Source organism: Myotis lucifugus, unplaced genomic scaffold, assembly GCF_000147115.1.
Source record: "Myotis lucifugus unplaced genomic scaffold, Myoluc2.0 scaffold_83, whole genome shotgun sequence".
In the NCBI taxonomy this organism is placed as follows: domain Eukaryota; kingdom Metazoa; phylum Chordata; class Mammalia; order Chiroptera; family Vespertilionidae; genus Myotis; species Myotis lucifugus.
Genome location: NW_005871131.1, coordinates 2,284,953 through 2,304,219, shown reverse-complemented (window position 1 = coordinate 2,304,219; position 19,267 = coordinate 2,284,953). Strand labels below are relative to the sequence as shown.

Genomic DNA, 19,267 nt, shown 5'->3' with positions numbered 1-19,267 from the left:
TCTCTAACACAAAATAAATAAAACAGAATCAAACTCATAGACACAGAGAACATTTTGATGGTTGCCAGATGGGAGGGAATTGGAAGATGGGTGAAAAAGGGGACGGGATTAAGAAATCAAACTGATAGTTACAAAATAGTCATGGGGATGTAAAGTATAGCATTGAATATAGTCAATGATGTTGTAATAACTATATGTAGTGCCAGGTGGGTGTTAAACTTATTGAGGTGATCACTTTGTAAGCTATCTGTCTAATTATATGTCGTACACCTGAAGCTAATATAATATTGTATGTCAACTGTAAATGAAAAATAAAAAAATCATTTAAAAAACCAGTAATGTTCACCAAAGTCCTAAAGTATATTTTTTTTCCTAAGACCCTTTTCTTGTTTTCCAAGTGAAGCCTTAGAAACCTCCCTCAGTCAATCATATATCAGCTCTCATATCTTATTAACTAAATTGCCATCTCACAAGTTGACATTAGAAACAGGTAAAAACCAACAGTGATGTAAGAAATCAAGAGAGTGGTTATCTTATGGCAGATGGGCCTGTACCTAGAAGGGGGCAGGCGGGAGGCTTCCGGGGGTGCTTAACTGTTCTTTCAGTTCTTTTTAAAAAAATATATATTTTATTGATTCTTTACAGAGAGGAAGGGAGAGGAATAGAGAGTTAGAAACAACGATGAGAGAAACATCGATCAGCTGCCTCCTGCACACTCCCCACTGGGTATATGTCCGCAAACAATGTACATGCCCTTGACCGGAATCAAACCTGGGAACCCTGAGTCCGCAGGCCAGCGCTCTATCCACTGAGCCAAACCAGTTAGGGCATTTCTTTCAGTTCTTAACCTGAGTGAGTGTAAGTTATATAACATGTCCACCTTGTGAACGTTCATCAAGCTGCAAACATATGGTTTGTTCACTTTTCTGTATGTGCTAAACGTCAATAAAGAGCTTATTTAAAAAGGGAAAGCATAGTCCCTTCTCTTCTCCCCACTCAGACCCCTGAGCTTTTATTGTTTTCCTTCTGTAGTGTCTGACTGAGCTGCTAGGTGGTGGTCTTGAGATAAAGCTTGGAAAGGACAATCCTTCAAAGCCTGCAGTGTCTTTTCCCTGGGGCCAGCAGCACGCGGTAGAAGGCCTCACTCAACTCCCCCGCCTCCTGGGAGTCTTCAAGCCAGCGTGGAATTCAAGGTCTGAGACAGGCTGGTCATGGTGGTGCAAACACCTTCAACATCACCTTTCTATCGTGGTCATCCTTGCATTGCCCAAGGCTCCAGAAGTTTCTGGCCACAGCAGGAATGCAGCAACCTCCCACTGAATGACAGGTAGTCTTCTCATTAGTTTGAAATCATTAGGTCACTTCTTTTAATTAAACTGCACCCATGTCCGTTTCTAATTACAAGTCTACAAGGAAACATGTGACTGGCCCTAATAGTTATCTATCTTGGTTCTATTTGTTTTCTCATTTAGAATGGAAATAAGAAACCTAACGTTCCACTAAATATGATTGCCTATCATTCACTAAGAGATACTGGCCACCTGATGGAGTTTGTAGCTATGATGACTGGGGATATGATATCCTTCTTACAACAAGCCCATGCTATGCTTACTATTATTATGGCCCAAGTTTCCCAGGAGAAGCTGAGATTCAGAGCATTTAGATTCTTGCTGGAGGTCACACAGTCAGCAAGGCTAGTGTTGGATTCACACTCTGATCCCACCGCTCCTGCACTAAAGAACGTACCTCCGTGCTTGCTGTGGGTGCTCTCGGAAGTCCTCAATCAGAAGTAAACCATGACATGGTGGTTTGGCAAGTGTGGAAGCTATTCTGCTCTAAACACTTAGACATGCTGGATGAAATAGTAAAACTAAAAGTGCATGTTTAAATACAAAAAAAAATACTTACAAGAGAAGATACTAAAAGCCAACTTGTACATTTATAGCTAAGTGGTGTTGTCTGGGGCTCTGATATCAGCATGAGAAATCAAACGTTATGCCTAAAGTACATGCTGCCTAGGAAAAATATTTACTGTAATTATATGATGCACAAACTCCTAAATACAAAAGCTTACATAACAATTATTCCCAGGCATAGTCAATACCAATAAGATACATGATTGAAGCCCAGATATAAACCTCTCATGAAGAGAAACTCAAGCTCTAGTCTGTTCCCACAAAAATAATAATTAATAGTAAAGATCAGTTTACAGTAAAAAATGACAAAACACATGGGCAAAAATCTGCCATTAAAGAAAGCAGACACAAGCAACAAGAGACTGGTGCCCTAAAAGTTTAAACTGCTAAAATAACCTTAAAAGTTCTTTATAATTAAGTATAGGAAATTTAATAATAAGACTCTTTATAAAAGAATACACAGATTTTTAAAAGAAGCAAATAAACCCTCTAGAATAAAAGGAAAGACATCTATATTAAAAACTCAATGCATTCTCTAAGCAGCAGACTAGACACAATCAAAAGGAAATTAATGAACTCTAATATAAGTTGAAGGACATTATCCAGGATAAAGTACATAAAAAACAGAAATGAATTTATATCTAGACATACTTCAGTGAAACTTCAGGACATTAAAGGGAGAGTAATGCTTTAAAAGCCATCAGAGAGGGGGAAACTAGCCTATTTATAAAGGTGCAAAACGAAAAGTCAGAAGACAAGGGAATGGTATCTTTAAAAATTTCAATTTAGATAGTATGAAGTTAAATTATCTCTGCAGAGTACCTATGAAATAAGGTGTTTCAGACAAAGAATGAGAGAATTTATCACTCCCAGAACATTCCTGGAAAAACTTCTAAAATACTGTAAAACAAAAAAAGCAATGGCAAAAAAAAGCAATGGTGAGTAAACAAATTGGTAAACATTCTATTGGAAGAAGAAGAAAGATGAGGAGGAGGAGGAGGAGGGCAAAGATAAAGAATGAAGAATAGAAAGCATATAAAATGGAAATAAATCCAGACTTAAACCTACCAACAATAGACAGGTATTTCAAATCCAGCTATGTTCTATTTATAAGACAAATCCTAATGCAAAATGACAAAAAAAATAATACTTGAAAATTGAGGGAAGAGGGGTGGGAAATATGCCTAGGAAATGTTACCAAAAGAAAAACTACTATGCCTATACTATTAGCAAACGAAATAGACATTGAAGCATAAAGCACTTTCATACAGAAGGTTTTACATAATGATAAAAGGAATGATTTATTAGAAAGCTGTACCAATCCTGAACAGAGATGTCCATGGTAACATTGCTTCAAAATATAGAAAGCAAAATGAATTGAATGACACAAATGAGTTGAAAAATTCCTAAGTCTGATAAGAGATTAATTGCCATCTAAAACAGACACTCCCTAAATATTGAATGTAAACTCTAATCGAAAACAATTAAAATATAAAATAAAACAGCCTTTAAAAAACTTTGAAACAAAGTAAGACATTTGAGCCAATAGTTACTTATTAATATATTAATCCCTGTACCCAGCTATTAGAGAATGAAACGTGCTTTCAAAAATACATGGATAAGTACTAGAATACAAAGCAAGTCTCCACACATACTAAAAAACATGTTATACAGATCACAATGCCATTTAATTAGACATCAATAATAAAAAAGGTCTCAAATCCAACATATTAGAAAATCTTAAAACTATTTAAAAATTTATAGATAAAAATAGTGAAAATTATAACATTGCTAGAGTTAAATAATAATGAAAGCCTTTTATTAAATTTATGGAGATAAACTGGAATGCAGAAAGAAATTATATATATTTGGATGAAGCTGATAAAGTTAGGCAGCAAACACAAAATGTTAGAAGAAAAAACAACAACAGAGTAAACTCCCAAAACACAGAAGAAAGGTAATAATTAATAATACAGATAAGAAGCAAAATAAATAAAATAAAAATTCAGAGAAACAACAGAAATAATCAAACAATCTAAATGATTGTTCTTTGAAAAGATAAAACAAACATGAAACATGGGGGGGGGCTTTAGTGAGTGAGAGAGAGAGAGAAAGAGAAAGAAAGGAGGAGGAGGAGGAGGAGGAGAAGAAGAAGGGAAAAGTGGGAAAGGGGAGAGAGAAGAAAGAGAAGGAGGGAAAGAGAAAGAGATTGATTTAAAAGGGGGCAAAATCCGCAATAAGATAGCATTTTTAATCAAACGATAACACTATGAACAAATGCATGCAATAACCTTGAAAACTGAGAAGAAATAGGCAATTATCTAAGAAATATAATCACCAAAGTCATTTCAAAAAGAAACAGAAATTCCAGAGAGATAGCTAACCACTAAAGAAACGAATTCAGTAGTTGAAAATGTACTCACACAAAAACAGATGAACAAACAAAAACCCATCAGTCACTGATAGTTTTATGAGTTTTACCAAACCTACCAGAAAATGATAATTTGGTCTTATACAAAATGTTAAGATATTTGAGAGGGAATATTCTCCAACTAATTTTGTGACGATAAAATGAAGGTAAGAGCAAAGCCAAATGACTGTACAAGAAAGGAAAAGTGTAGCCTGCACTCCTTTTTGAGCACAGATGCAATAGCTCACCATCTACTATGAGCAGATGAATCTTGAAATATGGTGTTGGTTTTTGTAACCTTCACAATGGAAGTCCATCATGGGAAAGCAAGTATATTTTCACATTCGACAACCCATCTACTATTAAAGATATTTATGGTATATATGTGTCATGATTGAAAACAATTTTAATTATATCCCTGTAACTCAACATATTAAAAATTAAAATTATTTTAGTAATGTATGTAGAATTTTTTTTAAAAAATAAAATTCAACATCCATTCAAGTTTCAAGTAATAACACCAGCAGCACCAAACACTCTTGAAGAGGTCTTTTTTTTAACTTAATAAGTGGTTAACTACCAAAAACCTACAGCAATTTGGGAAATGGATAACAGTTGTGGGTGCACATCATTGTGAGTTACTTAATGCGCTTGAATTTCACACTTAAAAATAGTTATGATGGTAAATTTTATATTATTTATATTTTACTACAACTTTAAAAACCCTATAACAAACATTATACTTAATATGGATTATTAGGAGCAATTCCTTTAAATTAGGAATAAGACACGGTCACCTACTCTCATTGCTTCTATGTATCAGAATTCTGGTGTAATAAAACAAATAATTAAGTATAATGATTAGAAAGAAAAATTTTCACAAGTGATATTACTGTCTATGCAGAGAGCCCAAGAAAATCTATACACAAACTGTCAGATCTTAAACAATATCTAGTAATTTGTGGGATATAAGATACTCAATGTTCAGAAGTCAGTGATATTCTCATATGCTAGCAATTATCAATTAGAAAATGTAGTTTCAAATATGTATTATTTATGTTAGCAAGAAAAACTATAAACTCTCTAAGTATAAATCTAACATAAAATTATAAAACTGTATTGAAAGGCATAGAAAGATATATATAAATAAGTAGATATATTTAGTTTATAAGGGGAAAGGAAGGTCCAATATAAAAGATAGCAATTATCTTCAAATTTATATATAACATAGCAAAATTAATTGAAACCCTAGCATAAGTCATGGAAATTAATGAGCTGGTTCCAAAATTAATGTGAAAGAGTAAAGAGGGAAGCATAATGAAATGATATTTGTTCTAAATAACAAGTCATATTATAAAGCCATAATAATTAGAGAAACAGGGTGCTGACAAAGGTATTGACAAACCATAAAACCTGGACCAGATCTGCATATAGATGGGAACTCAGCCCATGGCACAGGTATCATAATCTATTGGAAAATAAAGACTATTTAATATAAAGTGGTGGTTATAAAGCCAAGTACATAGAAAAGACCAAACTAGACTCTACCTCATGCTCCTACACCTCTCTCTCTCTCTCCTCTCTCCTCTCTCCTCTCTCCTCTCTCCTCTCTCCTCTCTCCTCTCTCCTCTCTCTCTCCCTAGGGGGGATTAAAGTCCTAAATGTGAAAGGTAGCCCTTTAAAGCATGCAGAGTAAAAATACATGGGAATAGTATTATAATATTAGGGCAGAGACTAATTTTTGAAACAAGGTACAAGATAGACAAATCATAGAAGAAAGAATAAATTAGACTAAAATAAAATAAAAGTGAAAGAAAATTTCTGCTCATCTAAGGGCATCCATAAATGTGAAGAGCCGGACCCAGGAATAGGAAGACACATATACAAACCATATAACTTCAAAAAAAAAAGGGGGGTGTCCAAAACATAGAAAGAAAACTCAAATCAGTATGAATAGATTCACCACTGAACAGAGAACTGCCGGTAGAAATACAGGAATGAAGAGGTAAAGAACCCCCAAATGACCACTAAAACTGTTTCAAAAACAGGCCCACCCGTATTAGTAATCGGGGAAACCCATAGTAAACCATCAGACTTCAGTGAATCTGAAGATTCGGTGCTTTCGGTAAAGAGACCTGGAACAGGTAGCCGAAATTGCCAACTGTCAATTGGGGAAACACCAATGAGGACTTCTTCCAACCATCAACAAAGAGAACTGAAACCTCCCATATTCCAGGATGCATTCGGAATGCTTCCCAAACTCTCAGCGACCTTTCTACTAAAACCAAGCGACGTTTCTCCCAAGCTGATAGAAATACTTCCTCACACAAGAGGGCAGCCATGTTTCCCTCTCTCTCCGGGGAATCCTGGCATGCCCCTCGCATCAGCCCATCTGGGGAAGTTCTCGCTGAGCAGAGGTGGGGGGCTTACTTGGAGCAGTCTTCACAAGCAATGTTCCCTGAGGTCTCCTTGATGGTGCGCTCAGAGACAAATGCTGGGTACTCAGTATCACAAGGCTCCAGGGTCTGTTTCAATTTCTGGGCTGTAGAGATAAGGAAAAAAAGGAAAAGATAAGGAACACAAGGCACAGGCTTTATTGTGACTGGCATCCCATAGGAACTCAGAATGCAGCTCTGCTCCCACTACTTTGCGTGTTTTCTAGGCACAGCCTAATGCATTATTTTCTAATTAGTCCAGTGATTTCATCTGCCAAGCAACTCTATAAGCTATAATTCTCCAAGCAGTTGCGTTGGCCTCATCAGCTATCATTTATGCATCATAAGAATTCTACTTTCTGGGACAACATCAGTCAACTGAACTCAGCCTTACTTGAACTTAGCAACAAATGCATATGCATATCTAAATAAAGGTCTAAAATATAAGTTACACCATATTATTTGGGGTGAGACAAAGGTCATGATACAATTGCATGGTTTTATTACAGAAACAAAATTGAAATATGGACTAGTAAAATACGTAATGCCTTTGAACCAAAGCCATGAGCCTAATCCTACTATTATGAAGTTCCTTGTCCAGTCATACAGCACTAAATAACCCTGTACATAAATGAATACATAGTAGGCACTTGGTGAAGGCCTTGTGGTTGATTAAATTATCTAAGCAAGTTATGTCCAGTGGGCAAGTGCCCAAACCTCTCTAAGTCTCATTTTTTTTAAATATGTTAGTTGGGGATAATATAGGTTTCTATCAGAGGTTGATGTGAGAAGTAAATAAATAATATGTGTGGAGTATTTAGTGCAGTACCTGGAACATCATGAAGGCTAGGTAAGTGTCAGTTAATTATAATAGTAGTAACAGTGAATAATAATAACAAAACAATGCTAGCATTCGAGTGGGGCCATTGTGATATTAAAATAAGGATGAGAGAATTTACAACAGCCAAGATATGGAAGCAACTGAAGTGTCCATCAATATATGAATGGATAAAGAAGTGGTGCATATATACAATGGAATATGATTCAGCTATGAAAAAAGGCCCTGGCCAGTTTGGCTCAGTGGATAGAGCGTCGGCCTGCGGATTGAAGGGTCCTAAGTTCCATTCCGGTCAAGTGCATGTACTTTGGTTGTGGGCACATCCCCAGTAGGAGGTGTGCAGGAGGCAGCTGATCGATGTTTCTCTCTCATCGATGTTTCTAATTCTCTATCCCTCTCCCTTCCTCTCTGTAAAAAATCAATAAAATATATTTTTTAAAAAGAATAAAATCCTGCCATCTGCAACAACAGGGATAGACCTGGAAGGTATCATGCTGAGTGAAATAAGTCAGACAAATGCCACATGACTTCACTTTGGTGGAATCCACAAAACAAAATAAATAAGCAGAACAGAAACAGACTCCTAGGTACAGAGAACGTTTTGACACTTGCCAGAGAGGGGAAGAGATTTGGGAGGGTGGCAAAAATGGTGAAGGAATTTGGAAGTGATAGCTACAGAATAATCAAGAGATGTAGAATACGGCATAGGGAATATAGTCAATAATATTGTAATAACTATGTATGGTGTCAAATGGGTATTAGGTTTATCGGGGTGATGACTTCACCTATATATATAAAACCCTAATATGCAAATAGACCGAATGGCAGAACAACTGAACAAGTGAACAGCCGGTCACTATGATGTGTGCTGACCACCAGGGGGTGCGCGCAGAACATGGCGGGTGTCGGCGGCAGGTGGCAGAGCACAGAACATGGCGGGCATCGGCCACAGTGGGATGGAGGAGCAGGTGAGAGGGGGCACCAGACCAAGGTGGGGTTCCAGAGCCACCACTTGCACCCGCTGCCGGCACCTGGTGCCAGCCCCAATCACCCAGCATCTTCAGCAGGTACAAGCAGTAGCTGCCAGCCCCGATCGCCCCTCAGGGCTTCTCCACCTCCCCCTGGTCCTGAGAGGTGATTGGGGCCAACAGCTGCCTCTTGCACCTGCTGCCGGTGATGGCCCTGTTCGCATCCACTGCCAGTGCCAGCCCCGCTTTCACCCGCAGCCGGCACCCGGTGCCGGTCCCAATCACTCGGTGCCGTCAGCAGGTGCGAGTGGCAGCTGATGGCCCCAATCACCTCTGAGGGCTTCTCCACTTCCCCCTGCTCCCGAGGGGTGATTGGGGCAGCAGCCGCCGCTCACACCTGTTGATGGCACCAGCCCCGCTTTTACCCACTGCTGGCACCAGCCCCAATCACTCCGTGCCATCAGCAGGTGCGAGCAGGGCTGGTGCCATCAGCATATGGGAGCAGATGCAGCAGGAGCAGCATGTGGGAGCAGATGCAGCAGGAGCAGGGCTGCTGGCAGAGGCGGGGGCATGGAGGATGGAAGAGCGGCCGGGTGGGGGCACAGAGGATGGGCCGAGACCCACCCGTGCCAACCACAGGCTGGCGACGCACAATTCCTTTCATGGTGCATGAATTCATGCACTGGGCCACTAGTAAATTATATAAATGCCTAATCATGGGTTGTACACCTGAAGTTAATATAATATTTTATGTCAACTGTAATTGAAAAATTAAATTATATATGAGGATGACAGATACTATAGCAAAGTGGTTAAGATTGAAGGCTCTGAAGTCAGAGAAGTTTGAAGTACAAATCCCACTCCATTGCTTCTAGCTAATCCTCAGTATTCTTACCTGTAAAATGGAGATGCCAGTAGTACAGGCATCTTCACTGTAAGTCTTCTCCTTAACATTTTCCCAGTAGAATGCCTACAGGTTTTCAGCACCCAAACTCTGTATAATGTTTTTGGCTGATGTTTATATAAATTATAAACATATATTTCTAAATATATATTATCTATAATAAATGCTATATTCATATATCATTTATATTTACAATTGCAAAACTCAGTGGGATTTTAAGAAAACGAAGTGTGAACAAAGTCTCATGTTATATTCGAAACACAACAAATTGGTTGGCTGTCAGAGCCATGGGGAGATGTTCTGTGGAATGTCATCTGGGAGGCTCTGCCACAAGTGAGCCATCACAGGATTACTGAATGCAGAACAAGTGTTTGGTAGCAATAAGATAACTGTTGGGTGATCAGGAAGCCCTGCTCTAAGGATTTATATCCTGATGTGATTGTGTTTTATAATATAGGCTTTTCACTGAGCTTTAATTATTCCGAGGAAATTAATTCAGTGTTTGTGACTGAAGTGCTGTGCACTGTAATTGTTTCCTATTGGAAACAAAAGGAAGTAGACTCCTAATCAGCCTTTTTTGTGGTTGTTAATCTTCATCTGAGGATATTTTTTTCCATTGATTTTTAGAGAGAATGGAAGGGAGGGTGGGAGAGAGATATATATTGACTGCCTCCCACACGTGTCCACGGGGATCAAACCTACAACCCATGTACATGCCCTTCACTGGGAATCAAACCCATGCCCCTTTGGTGCATGGGCCTACACTATAACCACTGAGCAATACTGGCCAGAGCCATAAGAAGCATTTTAAAATGCAGAGCATGTGATTTGCAGGAACTGGTCACTGACATACGGAGATGCCCAGGCTAACTCGCAGGGTCGTTCTGAGGAATACATGAACTATAGTTCTCAGCAGGGAGACATACATGCACACTTCACATACATGGTGGGCACACACACAACCGTTATGAAATGCTAGCCCGTACAGAGTGTTACATCCACGTGCCAGGCCTGGGGCTAACTGCGTAGTAGCTAAGAACACAAATTCCGGGCTTGTGTATTCTGCCACTGCTCATGATCTCAGAAGAGTTTTTAAACTCTCTACACCTTCATGTCCTCATCTGAAACATGGGTATAACAGTATCAACCTCACATGGTTGTTTGAGGATCAAACGAATTAATAATGGAAAGTGGCTGGCACACTGGGAATGCTATTTAAGTGCCCATGCTTACTGCCAATGCGACTTCTGCGCCTATTGTTTTGTTGAATCCTTCAGTGAGAAAAGGCAAGCAGCGGCTGCCTCCCTGAGTCCTGACTCCATTGAAGGTACAGCACTGGTAGCTGTCATGGTCCCCAGGGGCCAGGACCCTGACGCTGTCCCCCTGTGCCCTCAGTGCCAGCTCACAGAGACTGCCATGGCATGCTTCCTCAATAGTGAATACTTCTCCTGAGCAAAACTGACAAAAGAAATGTGAGAATCTCAATCCCGGTGACAAATTGCCTCCTCCAGGTAGAAGGCCTGGTGAGTTTAGGTGGCCCACGCCCCACAGTCACACACAGAGGGGCCCTCCGTGGGAAGGTCGTTCCCTCCCCGTTCTGTTTCCATGCCTCTGGTCTGGTCAGGAGGGCCTCTTTGTTTGATGCTCAGGAGCTTTTATCATCTTTCTCTCATTTGCTCTCCTCTCTTTTGTTTGACCTGGGAGGTCAAACATAAAGCTCAGAGTATCTGGCTACAATTTGGTGACACCTCTTTTATTTCCATGGTTCTCATTTTCACACTTATGTTCTCTGTATGGCAAGTGATACTGACTTTCTATTTTAATAATCACATTATTTAAATGTAAAAAAAAAATGAGTCCGATAAAATGAAATAAGATTAAGTGAACAATAGCACAGATGATAAGTGGAGTTGGTACAAGCATGCAGTTGGCATCTAGTGACCTATTGATGGTAATGGCTAAGTTTATTGAGAAATTACTATGTGCCAGGTGATGTTCTGCTTTCCATGGATTAATTTATTTAACAGTAAGACAAGACAAAAGACAACAACACAACAACTATGAGGTAGAAGCAATTGTTATCTCTGTTTTGCAGATTAGTGAATAGAGGAGAGGACTTAGAAAACTGCCCAAATTGATCCAGGGCAGAAGGTAGCAGAGCCAAACTTTGAACTTGGCAGTCTGACTCCAGCACGTATATATTTAACTGCTCTGTGAAGTTTGGCCAATGAACAAAAGGGAGAAAGGTCTTTGGGGCAGGCTGAGATAGGCAGCACATGTGATTTAAATACGCCCCAAAACTGCACCATCTCTAATTCTAATTGTCAGGGCCCAGTTACAATGGAGTGAGTCCAGCAAGTTCAATGGCAAGACTCATTTGGCTCTGGTCCTTTCTGGGGATGAAATGTTTGTTCCTTTGACAACTGTAGGGCACCCAAACTGATGTGGGGATAAACCGTTGAGTCTATTTGCAACATGGCTATGGATTGGCAGAGGCTACTTGATGTGCTTTTGGGAAACACACAAATCTCTCTATATAAAAGCCTAAGCAACCAGCTGACTGGCCAGTAGCTATGATGTGCACTGACCACCAGGGGGCAGATGCTCAACACAGGAGCAGAAACCACAAGCATGGAAATATGGAACAGACTGATGAATCTCAGAGGGAAGCGGGGAGGGAGTGCAGGAAGAGATTAACCAAAGATCTTATATGCATACTAGAGGCCCGGTGCATGGATGTGTGCACTGGTGGGGTCCCTCAGCCTGGCTTGCAGAGATAAGGCTAAAACCGGCTCTCTGACACCCCCCGAGGGGTCTCAGATTGCAAGAGGATGCAGGCCAGGCTGAGGAACCCCACTGGTGCATGAATCCGTGCACCAGGCCTCTAGTCCTATATAATAATCCTATATAATAAAAGGCTAATATGCAAATCAACCGAATGGCAGAATGACTGGTCGCTATGATGCACACTGACCACCAGGGGGCAGACGCTTAACGCAGGAGCGGGCCTAAGCCATCAGTCCGACATCCCATGAGGGCTTCCGGATTGCGAGAGGGTGCAGGCTGGGCTGAAGGACAACCCCGAGTGCACGGGTTTTGTGCATGGGGCCTCTAGTTATCATATAAAACCACAGCCACATTTAATCTAATGTGGTTTGTTATGAAGACTTCTGTCTGGAATACTTTGGAAAACACCACACATATTTGCCAATCTTTACTATTTATCTATGAAATTGCAAACCAACAACTCGGGCCTCCAGCAACCTAGTGAGTACTATTTTAACTCTCAGGCATTTAAGCTCCTTATCTTACACAGGTGTAGGCACACAAGGACCATGGTGCTAAGCCAGGCTGATTCTTTTTCCAGAAGGGAAAACTGGGGTTCAGAAAGCAAACATAGCCTGCCTTGATCCCACAGAGAGTGACGGCTCACCTTGATCATTATTTACTTAAACAGCCAAATCACTGCCACCTTCACAGCCAACACTCATTAGGTGCTCACTACATGCCGAACACCATGCTGGGCCCGGTGCATGGACGGGACCCTCACCATCATGCAGTGAGCAGGGACTGCTGCTCTCCTGTTTACAGACCAAGAACCTGGAGCTCAGAGAACTGCGGGCACTTGCCCCAGTCACACTGCTGGGAGCGGTGGTGCCCAGATACCCACTCTGCCACATCCCGAGCCTGCTACACTCTGCCATCACACCACTCTCCCTCCCACCCCACTTACACTGGACGTCTATAGCCGAGGCCGCCATGACCCATCACTCGCGCACAATGAAGCCCCCACACAATTGAATATCTTTAATTTCCCCTTAGCAACAAATGTCCCTGATGAGAATAACCGACTCGAGTTCACAGTAATTACATGCAGACAATTGGGAATGAATAGAGTTGCCATTTGAAAAGCTTTCCTCTCCCTTTGTCTCTGCGGGTGCACCCCCATTCATAACCGGGTGCCGGCAAGCCCCTTCTCTTTGTGCAACTTCGCCCAAATGATACCTTTGTGATACTCAGCAGAAATCGCTTCCACAGTCCCCTCATTAAGGAAACGAAGCAGATGAACAGTGTAATTATGGATTCCATTTTTAGCGGAACAAAGATGTACGTCTCTCAGCTCAGGGTCTTTAGCTAGGGAGGGAATGGTACGTTCAAAATGAAGAGACCTTGTCAGTCAATGTAGTTATGTGCTCAGAACCCTTCTGTCCTTACACTGAGTCTAAGAATTACATTTAACAAAGATATCCATATGATAGCAGCTCTACAGTGGAGTTTATTCACCCTCATTTGATTCCGTTTCTTCAGCTCTAAAATGGAAGTCACAGCCATGCCCAGCAGAGGGCTGTAGGTCTGAATGAGACAGTTCATGAGCAGCAGCCAAGGTGGCCAGGGGGCTCGCTCCACTGTCTGGCGGAGGTGGCAGGTCTTGGGTGAGGTCTGAGCCCATTCTCTCTTAGCTGTCTGACTTGGGTGCCTCAGAAAAGCTCAGGGACAGATCTAGCAGCCCCCACCTCTCAGGTAAGCGGAAGGGTCTGAAGGTAACCTGGTGCCAGCATTCTGCAAACGGAACAGCACTACACATGAGCACAACATGCATCCACAGTGTGATTATTGGACAAGGACTTTACCTAGAGTTTGTGGGGAAAGGTCTCATGGTGTGGCAATGGAGTGAGGTAACTTGGAATTATTAAGGACCTTTTTATAAAACTTCCTTAAACAGATGCAGAGAGCTGAAGCATTGCTGTATTCCTCTGAGCTGAAATGCTGCCCACTGTTGGTACTGGTGCACAGGGAAGCAGGGGAGAGGGGAGGTGAGATTTCAGACAGGGAACCTGCACACGTTTTTCTGTAAGCATCATGAGTTCAAAGCCCACCGCCCCCTACCCTACACCCCACCCCTTGGTCTACGCTAGGGTTTCTCAACAGTGGCAGCACAGTAGTCCCCCCTTGTCTGTGATTTCAGTTACCCACGGTCAACCACAGTCCAAAGATATTAAATGAAAAATTCCAGAAATAAACAATTTGTGAGTTTTAACTTGCTCAGCATTCTGAGCAGTGTGATGAAATCTCACACAGCTCCATTTCATCTCACCTGAGACACGAATCACCCCTTTGTCAGGTGTGTCCATGCTGTATATGCTACAGCCCATCGGCCATTGAGTAGCCATCTTGGTTATCAGGGAGAGAGACCACATTCACATAACTTTTATTATAGTATATTGTTATAATTATTCTCTCTTATTGTTAGCTATTGTTATTAATCTCTTAATGTGCCTAATTTATGAATAAAACTTTAGCATAGATATGTATGTATAGGAAAAACATAGGGTATATAGGGTTTGGAACTATCCATGCTTTCAGGAATCCATTGGGGGTCTCAGAATATATCCCTTACAGATAAGGGGGGACTGCTCTATTGACATTTTCAATTATTCTTTGTTGTCAGCAGTTGTGTGCTGTAGGAGAATGCTTAGCGGCATCCCTGACCTCTACCCACTAGATGTCAGTAGCACCCCCATCCCCAGTTGCCACAACCAAAAATGTCTCCAGATGTTGCAATGACCCGTGGGAGGCGAAATCCCTCCCAAATGACTGGTACTCAGCAGAGACTCAAAAACTAATCGTCAGATTTGAAGGACCAGACCAGAGCCTGGGCTGATGCCTGTGGTGGCAGGTGTGGGGCAGGAAATCGCGCCAGGGAAGGATGGGGAAGTGGGAATGGAGGCTGGCACGAGGAAGGAACACATCCTCCTCCTCACCTTGAAGCCCCACAGCAGGCAGGCACACGGTGTGAGGAGGCGCGCCAAACATAAACCACAGAAGACAACAGCCCGTTGCCCTCAGCACTGAGCACACTCCCTGGCCAGGCCCCTGGGCCAAAACGCTCACCACCCCCCAGAACATGAGGACCACCCATCGCCCACGCCCACCTGCCATTCTTGCACACACCACCCTTTCATTCATCTCCCACAACCACATCATGTCTCCTGTTGTCTGTTGGCCAACGGGGAAATCAAAGCCTAAAGAGACCACGTGATTCACCCAGAACCTCGCGGCCAGCAAGTGGCACAGGAAGGTGCCTGACTCGGAAACCACAGCCCCTACACTCGGGTTAAGCCGCCTCCAGAGCCAGGGCTGGTGGGGCGGGCTGGTGGTCTGTCCCCGGGCTCCAGTGTGCCAGAGATTGCAGCCCTTTAACTAACTTGCACCCATTCTCTTAGCCTCCATTGATCTGCCTTTTCTCTCTCTTAATCTTATTTATCTTTATTTTTACCACAAGTAGTAAAATTGTGGGAAAGCTAGTCAAATGCGAAAATAAAATTAAAAAAAAGGTAACAAGCACCCATTTAGTAGGTTTCTTCTCATCTCTCTTTCCCAAATCATATACCATATTCTTTAAATGAGAAAAATGTAGGTACTTTTCTTTGGGGGTGCATGAGTCTCCTCCTTTTAATTCATATCTTGGTCTCTGCTCATTGGCTCGCCATTGGCATCCTGATTGTTGGTCCTATTTAACGCTACACTCTCCTCTCCCACCACTGAATGCTTTGGGGGGAGGGGGGGTATATACAGTTTTTCTATATTATTTTTTTCTTGTTATATTAATTAATTTCATGAGCATTTTCAAACCTGGTAAAAATATTCAGGAGCAAGATCTTTTAAAAAGGTTTTTATGCCTTCCTGTGAACGAGTTGTAATTTAGCTTAAAATGTCCCATAGCCCTAGCCGGTTTGGCTCAATGGATAGAGTGTCCACCCTCAGATTGAAGAGTCCCAGGTACAATTCCAGTCAAAGGCACATGCCTTGGTTGCAGGCTCAATCCGTGGCCTTGGTCAGGGCCTGTGCGGGAGGCAACCAATTGATATGTCTCTCCCGTCCCTTTCATTCCCTCTAAAAATCAATGGAAAAATAGCCTCCAATGAGGATTAACAACAACAACAAAAGTTCCCTATTGTTCATCATGTAAAGAGTTGCTGGTATTTGCAGTCCAAATTCCCTGCTGATGATCATCCTACATAGAATCCTTGGTTCCCATCTCAGTTTATTTCCTTAAGGCTAGGTCTGTAGAAGTGAGACTATGGGCACTGGCTGTCATTCGAAGATGGTACCAACCCAGCAGGAAGGGGCAAGGACCAAGCCCATGCCCAAAGTGTCAACAGACAGTGTGTGTGGATGAAGGCAGAGCATCTGGGCCTGGTCCACGGGGCTGTCAGCTTCCCAGGACAGAGCCGACCTGAACACACTTGGGTCACGTTCACTGTTATCCATGCTCGTGTATCCATGCATCGAACTCTGCATGTGTTGCTGCATCTCATACTCTAACAAGAACTTAGTGAGTTTCTGAATTTAGGAAAAATGGGCCTAAGTGTAATTTACAAAGCTATGATGACAGTAACTATAATGGTCATACCTGGCCAAAAATTAAAAAAGGGGGGGTATGTAGTAAGCAAAGATTGAGCACCAACTACGTATTTTTCTTACTGTGAGAAAACTGAGCCTTGCCCAGAGCAGCTAGCTTGTCAAATGTCAATCTTGGAGCCAGGACTCAATGCATACTGACCTAACTCCACAACTCATGACTATGAGAGCTTCTACTAATTACCACTCAAATCACTGAAGGTTTGGGGGCAGGAAAAGTTTTATGATTAGATTTCTATTTTACGAAGGTAATTGAAACAAAACAGAGCAGTTATCTCTCCATTCAGCCTGAGAAGGCACTGTGTCTGTCTCCCTCAGATTTCAGCACTGCCCAGCAGCTTCCTGATGACGTCACCTTGTAATGTATGACCTCTGTCTCCCTCAGATTTCAGCACTGCCCAGCAGCTTCCTGATAACGTCACCTGTGCAATGTATGACCTCTAAGCCTTAGTAAAGGACACAGGTCAAAGTGATTATTCAACATGGGCTGAATGAGGGTTGTGGAATTTTTGTCAGATTGGATGGCACTGCACTTAGCATAAAGGGTGCCTTTGCTGACAGAGCTCCAAACTCATCAGTTTGTCCTGAGTAGTTTCATGGGAGCACATCCCTGATGAAAAGCAGCCAGTGAACCCAGGGTTCATCACTCTGAGCTGGGAAGCCGACGCCAGTGGCTGCTTACCTTTAGCTGTCAGATCTGAGTGCCACCAACTGCAGAGGTTAAATTCCACCAGGAACCTAGAAGTGACAGAGAAGCCCAATGTTACTTGGCCATCCACACCCTGAATGGAAGAGCGACGTGCGTTTCCCAGCACTGCTCACCTGCTTGGAAAGAGGGGCATCGCAATCTGGAGATAGCGACATGGCTGGTTCAGTGACCGCCGCCCTTCCACTGGCTTTACCTCGTATGTGAAAGGCTATTTTATCACCAAAGCCAACCGAACCCTGGAGTCAGGTTTTCCTAGACTCGAGGACTCTGCTGAGAAATATTCTGCTTCCTCAGCGAAAGAGTTTCTAGTTGTAGTCTCAGTACATATAAAAAGTCAACTTCTAAAGGGCTCCCCCTGCCCGGGTTATTCCATAACAGACTATGACCTGCAGCAATAAAGGAAGCTTTCAAAATTTATACTTCAATGCAAGCTTGTTCAGCCACGTGTGTGATGTGTGTGTGATGTGTGTGTGTGTGTGTGTGTGTGTGTGTGTGTGTGTGTGTGTAGGGACAGATGGGACAAATTTCTCTTTATGAAATTAGACCACAATGCACATTTAAAAAAATTGAAATTTCTCAAATGCTCATAAAGAATGCAAAAGTCATATAAATCCTCCTCCGAAATGAATGGACACAGACCATTTCTTTTTCAGGCACATGGCTAGTATCTCCAGCAACTTACTCTCAATAAAAGTCCCACTGGTATCTGTTATGGCATTTTCTGTCTCCTATGTACATGCAGAGCTTACTCCCCATTTGAATTATAAATTATTAAATGAATGTAGGTTACATGAAAGCAAGAGAGAAGACAATGTCTGTTCACCAAATGGCAAGAAGTCTGCCTAAGCCCACAGAGCTGGAACCCTAATGAGGAAAATGAGAATGGGAGAGTTTGGTGCAGCTTTGAGGATTGGCCTCCATGCCATCCATGGAATCCCTCCTCCTGTGAGATGCAGTGTTTCTGTAACATATCCATCATCTCATCTGGAAGTCAAGCCTTTCACCTCTGTGCCATTTCACTCTGACCTGGGTCACCGATGCATCCAGCACCCTCCAAACAGGACGGCAATGTGACAGGGTCAACAATGAAATCACACCTGAGAAAAGCTCCAGCCGTGGCCCCTGACTGCACCGGCCCCACCCTTGTACGTGGCAAGACATCCGAGTAGCACAGTGGACAGCCCTGGTAATTTGTTCTTCAGACCACAGCCCACCCAGGCTGCGTTAACAGCAGCCAGACATCTATGTTAAATTTAACAGTGACCACAATAAATAAATTTGATTTGTGTATTGCAAGCTGTTAGTCTGCTAAACAATGATATAAGGGCATAAGCAGTGACCGTGAATAACTTAATACAAGATAATTTTTGGTCTCAGCTTTCGGTACTTCGAGGTTTTCAATGCGATTATCTCAAAGTATTATGGATCTAACGGTTATTGAAAGCATGAAGTAGAGTCTCCCAATTCACGTAATAATACACAAGAAAAGCAGTCATATTCTTTTAAATGTAGCAATTGTACTTACAAGACAAGTTCTGTCATTATCCATTTTACTGCAGCAAGGAAAGCATTATAAGGCTAAAGAGAAGAATTCAGGTCATTCAAAAAAAAAGTGTATCACACATAAAATTTGTAGTTTAACCTAAGGCTTTACATCGACAATGT

General features: G+C 42.0%; 1 protein-coding gene across 1 annotated transcript in view; it reads right to left on the bottom strand.

The window, feature by feature from the left end:
* The window catches only part of CACNA2D3 (calcium voltage-gated channel auxiliary subunit alpha2delta 3), an 807,563-nt gene that overhangs the window by 46,990 nt on the left and 741,306 nt on the right, over nucleotides 1–19,267 (bottom strand). Inside the window, exons 32-34 of the mRNA XM_023755701.1 lie at nucleotides 19,128–19,180; nucleotides 17,576–17,631; nucleotides 6,757–6,868 (exon numbers count right to left, since the gene is read on the bottom strand). Of these exons, the coding sequence (XP_023611469.1) occupies nucleotides 6,757–6,868; nucleotides 17,576–17,631; nucleotides 19,128–19,180 (221 nt within the window). The remainder of the gene's footprint in view (nucleotides 1–6,756; nucleotides 6,869–17,575; nucleotides 17,632–19,127; nucleotides 19,181–19,267) is intronic.